Genomic DNA, 5944 nt, shown 5'->3' on the forward strand with positions numbered 1-5944 from the left:
GTAGCTTCTATTCAATCAATCATGAAGCCACATATCTTTCTAAGACGGATCGACAACGAAACCAAGAAAGCATGTACTTAAGTATGTAAAGCATGGGCTAGATGGTTGTATAAAAAGAAGCTGGATGGTTATGATGAAGAACCTAGCGAAGGTTCAGGACATTAACAAAGAAATAATCATGATCCAGACTTCCGTTCATTCTTAGCCAACCTCGTTTAAACGCAACTTCTAGAAAAGCCCACAAAAAAAACCAAAAAATAGAAAAACCGACCAAAAAAAACCAAAAAAATAGAAAAACCCACAAAAAACCAAAAAAAAAAGAAAAACCCACAACATAAAAAACCAAAAAATAGAAAAACCCACAACAACAAAAAAAAAAAAAAAAAACCCAAAAAAAATTAAAAATCCACAAAAATGCCTCCTTTTACTACCCTAAGAACTACGTGCAGCTTGATCCCCCATGGCACACTATAACACTGAAACTCCTATAATCACCATACCCTTCATTACTTTCTTTTCTCACCACGCCATTGGGGGAACGTAGGCAACTCAGGCATGAGTTCAGCTGCTTAGACACAAAACCAACATTCCACTTCATATGTGTATTGTAAACAAAATAGAGATTATGCCGAATTCGGACTCGTACAAGGTACAAGGAGATACGCAAGCACGTAAGAAAATTGTTGAGTTTCTTGACATCCGCCGAAGAAAATTATTAAAGGGATACAGGCCCATGTTCTACATCTTTGTCCATTATTTTATTTTTTCAAAGTTGGTATAACATGAGAGATGAACACCTATAAACCCTTTTGTTAACTCAGATCACTTCCCCTTATTGATTAATCATAATCTATCTCCGTGTTTACATACCAAAATGGTTTCAATAGCATGGCTGAATGTCAAACAATGAGCGAGTTCTAACATCTTGGGTACCTTGTATGTAAAGAAGCATCTAATCTAACACCTTAATCAACGGCCCTTATTGACCTTTTCTTTCCTTTATCAAAACGTCATTTACTTTTTTTTTTTCCAAACAAAAAAATTCATATATATGCATTTCTTACCTTTCCTTTTTTTTTTTAAAAAAAAAAAATTTCTTATTTGGCATATGAATTTGCATGATTCATACATATTTTTTCTTTCCAACTTTGGTTGACTTTAATACCCCTTGTATAGGTAACCACCCAGGATAAACAGATGTCTGATTTGGAAGCCTTCTCTTTACAAATATGACCAATCCCTCTCAATAAACCAACCTTTCAGGCCGACTAGAAAATCCCATCCTAAAAAACCAAGGTTTGATGTCCCAGCCATTTACTAAGGGTCTACAATTAATAATGAAAATGGGTTATATACCTGGTCAAGGTTTAGGTCGAAACAATGAAGGAAGGAGGGACCCTATCCCCATCATTAACAAGATGAATCGCCATGGTTTAGGATATGATCCTAGCCACGACTTTCACACTCACAAAAGATCATCTTTAACACTCAATGGACAGTTCGTTTTACAAAATGATACCGAGCCATACCATGAATTCCCTGAGCCGTGGTATGACTTCGCCTCACAAAAAATACTCCCTGGACTGGAAATCTTCTTCACTGAGGCTAGAGACGAGGATGTGGTAGAAAAGTGGTTTTACGAGAAGCCTAAACAAAAGGAATACATTGATTGGATAAAGTACTTGAAGCATGGTGTTCTGAGAAATTTATTTTCTACAAAATTTGGAGATATTGAAGACATAGATCCATTATCACTCATAGTACCAGTTGAGGGTGATGTTCAACTCCAAATGAAAACCGAAAAGACTCAAAACCAACCCTACCTAAAAGACCCTTCCCTTAAACTTTTTTCAAAGATGAATGAGATTCATTTCTCCCACTCAGATGGCTATGAAACGAATAGTTCTTCATCCAGCCAACTTTCCCTCCACACACAATCTGACTTTTCCGATCATGAAGACTTTGAAGCTCTTGTAGAATCTAAACATGTTTGTATGCAAGAAATTAATGTTGATTATCATGAGTTATCTGACAATGAATCTTTCAATGAGCCTAAATCATGCAGGACACCTATAGAAGAGTTCATAGTCATAGATATAGGCATAGAAGGTGACATAAGAGAGGTTAAATTAGGATCTTCCCTCTCCCTTGAAGAACAAGTTGCATTCATTTCATTACTTAAAGACTATGTAGATGTGTTTGCATGGTCATACGCCGATATGCCAGGTGTGGACCGTAACATAGCTGAACACTGTATTCCTCTCTATCCAGACAACAAGCCAAAACAACAAAAGTTGCAAAGAGTGAAGCCAGAAGTCAGTCTTAAGGTCAAATAGGAGATCCAGAAGCAGCTTGATGCAAAATTCATTCGACCAATTAAACACCCCGAATGGTTGGATAATGTGGTGATAGTTCCCAAAAAGGAAGGAAAGGTTCGAGTATGCATAGACTTCAGAGATTTAAATGCAGCATCGCCAAAAGATTATTTCCCACTGCCCCACATAGATGTCTTGGTGGATAGTACTGCGGGACATGCAATGTTCTCATTCATGGATGGTTTTTCAGGCTATAATAAAATACTGATGGCGATGGACGATACACCAAAAACATCGTTTATTACCCCATGGGGGACATTTTGCTACCAAGCGATGCCCTTCGGACTAAAAAATGTTGGGGCTACTTATCAACGTACTGCAACAACCATCCTACATGACCTCATTCATGACACTGTTGAAGTGTATGTGGATGATATTTTTGTTAAAAGCCATGACCGTATGGAACACATATCGGCATTGAAGTCTTTCTTCGATAGAATACGGAAATACAACTTAAGATTAAACCCCCCAAAAATGTGTGTTTGGGGTAACTTCCGGAAAACTTCTAGGATTTATTGTAAGTCAAGAAGGAATCAAGGTTGATTCAAATAAGGTTAAGGCCATTAAGGAATTGCCTCCTCCAAAGAATGAAAAAGAAATAAGAGGTTTTTTGGGAAGAATTTAGTACATCAGCAGGTTCATATCACAACTTACAACTAGATGTGAACCAATCTTCAAACTTCTTCGGAAAAATGTTCCAAAAATGTGGAATTATGAGTGTCAATCTTCATTTGATTCAATGAAAAATTATCTTTCTAATCCTCCAGTTTTGATGCTACCCAAGCCCGGGGATCCTTTGCTCTTGTACCTTACAGTGACAGAAACTGCCATGGGTGGATTGTTGGCAAAATATCAAGAAGGTACCAAGAAAGAAATTGCTTTTTATTATCTAAGCAAAAAGTTCTTAGAATATGAGACTAGATATACTCCCTTAGAAAGGGCATGAATCGCTCTAATCTACGCGACAAAAAAGCTCCGACATTATCTACAAGCTCATACAACATTCCTTATCTCAAGATTAGACCCTATTAAATATATCTTTGAGAAACCTATTATGAGTGAAAGATTTGCGAGATGGCATGCTATTCTCTCATAATTCGATATTCAATGTGTTAGTCAAAAATCTGTTAAAGGGAGAGCCATATCTGAAGCATTAGCTGATGGGCCTATATCAGGAGATGAATTCGGTAATGACTTTTCGGATGAACATTTATTCAATATCAATACATCACAATGGAAGATGTACTTTGATTGATCATCTAATAGAAGGGGGAATGGTGCAGGTGTGTTACTTTTTGATCCACATGGAGTTCATATTCCCTTTTCAATAAAACTTAGTTTTCCAACAACTAATAACACCGCTGAATATGAAGCTTACATCTACGGTGTTTGGCAGCCTTAGCAGCAAGGGCAAGAAATCTTATAGTGTATGATGATTCAAACCTCATTATATCTCAGACAATTAGAGTGTGGAGGGTTCGAGATGAAAGGTTGCAAATGTATACTGACCATCTCAAACAACTTATCCCCTGCTTTGAGGAAATCGATTTCAAACATCTCCCTCGAGAACAAAATAGTTTCACTAACGCGCTAACAAATCTGGCAGTAAATTTAACCTGGGAAGATAACGTTAAAGTTCGGTCTGTAACTGTAGAAGAAAAAAGTTCCCCAGTGATCATGGATGAAGAAATGATCGCATCATTAACTATACGAGACGAAGAGGATGCTTGGTATAGCAACATAAAAAATTTCTTGGCCACTCGGGAATATCCCGAAGGGAGTCATAAAAAAGATCAACTTGCAATTCGAAGGCTAGCCGCTCACTTTGTGATATCAAAAGATCAATTGTATCATAAAGGTTTTGATGGAACCTTGCAACTATGTATACATGGTGAACAAGTCCGAAAGGTCATGGGAGAAATCCATGGAGGAGAATGCGGACCACATATGAACAGACGAATGTTGGCTTGTAAGATTTTGCGAGCCGGGTATTATTGGACCACCTTGGAGACAGATTGCATACACTTTGTAAGGACATGTAAGAAGTGTCAAATCTTTGCAAATCTCAACCATATGCCACCCGTCTCACTACATAATCTAACTTCACCATGGCCATTCTCAAGTTAGGGCATCGACATCATTGGACAAATTCATCCGAAAGCTTCAAATGGGCATCAATACATTTTAATAGCGATTGATTATTTTTCAAAATGGATTGAAGCAGCATCATTTTCCAAGTTAGGTGCAAAACAAGTCTCAAAATTTGTGATAAACAACATTATTTGTCGCTATGGAGTACCTTTTGAAATGATTTCGGACAATGGGTCGCAATTCGAGGGGCAATTGAAAGAAACTCTTGAAAAGTATAAAGTTAGATATCATCAATCTTCTCTTTATCGCCCTCAAACCAATGGAGCATTTGAAGCAGCTAATAAGACCATTCGGACAATAATCGCAAAAATGACTGAAAAAACAAGGGAATGGCATGACAAGTTGCTGTATGCTCTTTGGGGGTATAAAATCTCTATTCGAACCCCAACAGGAACTACTCCTTACTCCTTGGTGTATGGGATGGAGCCCATCCTTCCCATGGAAATCTAAATTCAATCCTTACGGGTCATGAATGAAAGTGAAATTTCTCAAGATCAATGGCTCAAACTTCGGAATGATGAACTTGCCTTAGCAAATGAACAAAGGTTACAGGCTCTTCACAATACCCAACTTTACCAACGGCGTATTGCTCGAGCCTTCAACAAAAAAGTTCGAGATAAAGACATCCAGGAGGGTGATTTGGTGCTAAAAGAAAATCGCGCTCCTCTTCATGATTCTAAGGGCAAATTTAAACCAAATTGGTTAGGACCATTCTTGGTCAAACATATTACTCCTGCTGGGGCAGTACAGTTAGTCGATATGAATGGTGATACTTTCCTCCACTTTACCAATCTTGATCAGCTCAAAAAGTATTACGCTTAGTATCCATACCCAAGTCAATACGGGTTAAAAAAAAAGGATCTTCGCACGTACTTTGGTCAATAAAACGAGAAATTACTTGTCAACGTATGACGTTCGATCAACTCTAAGGGTTGCATACGAATTATAATCTTTATAATCTCATCTCCTTTAGATTTATCGATTGTATATTTAGGCTTTAATGTCATTGTCTAAACTTTGGACCTCCATTTACGGTTAAAATACATGATTGGGCTCATAAAATGGAATATTCTAAATCATGATCTCGTGATCATAAACTTTAAATTTCAAGTAACAAATGTCAAAGTTTAGAGCAACAATTGAGTTGACTATTAAAGAAAAACTTCATTCCAATGAGAAATTCCAACCTTAAAAACACAATGTTACATAAGATGACATTCGATCCTAATTCGACACTTCAAATGCCCATAGTGCTAAGAAAACCCTGGACTTATTACGTGAAAGGTTCAAGTGCAAAAAAAAAATAAATAAATAAAATAAAGGGGGGGGGCATTTGAATCTTTCTGTTCTTGGCTTTATCATTTCTCTTCCTTAATCCTCTTCGAGTTGTTGATCGAGGGTTCATCCTCTATCTTCGG

General features: G+C 37.3%; 2 protein-coding genes across 2 annotated transcripts; both read left to right on the plus strand.

Moving 5' to 3' along the window:
- The first annotated feature begins 3078 nt into the window (after positions 1-3078).
- Positions 3079-4976, plus strand: LOC145640202 (uncharacterized). Its single transcript, XM_081691503.1, has 4 exons — positions 3079-3235; positions 3509-3562; positions 3772-4413; positions 4600-4976. Exons 1-4 carry the CDS (start codon positions 3079-3081, stop codon positions 4974-4976), a joined length of 1230 nt encoding a protein of 409 aa, XP_081547629.1.
- An 18-nt stretch (positions 4977-4994) lies between these two features.
- Positions 4995-5348, plus strand: LOC145640203 (uncharacterized). Its single transcript, XM_081691505.1, has one exon. It carries the CDS (start codon positions 4995-4997, stop codon positions 5346-5348), a length of 354 nt encoding a protein of 117 aa, XP_081547631.1.
- Positions 5349-5944: the final 596 nt, after the last annotated feature.

The sequence above is a fragment of the Chenopodium album genome, chromosome 7, assembly GCF_948465745.1.
Source record: "Chenopodium album chromosome 7, dcCheAlbu1.1, whole genome shotgun sequence".
Classification (NCBI taxonomy): Eukaryota; Viridiplantae; Streptophyta; class Magnoliopsida; order Caryophyllales; family Amaranthaceae; genus Chenopodium; species Chenopodium album.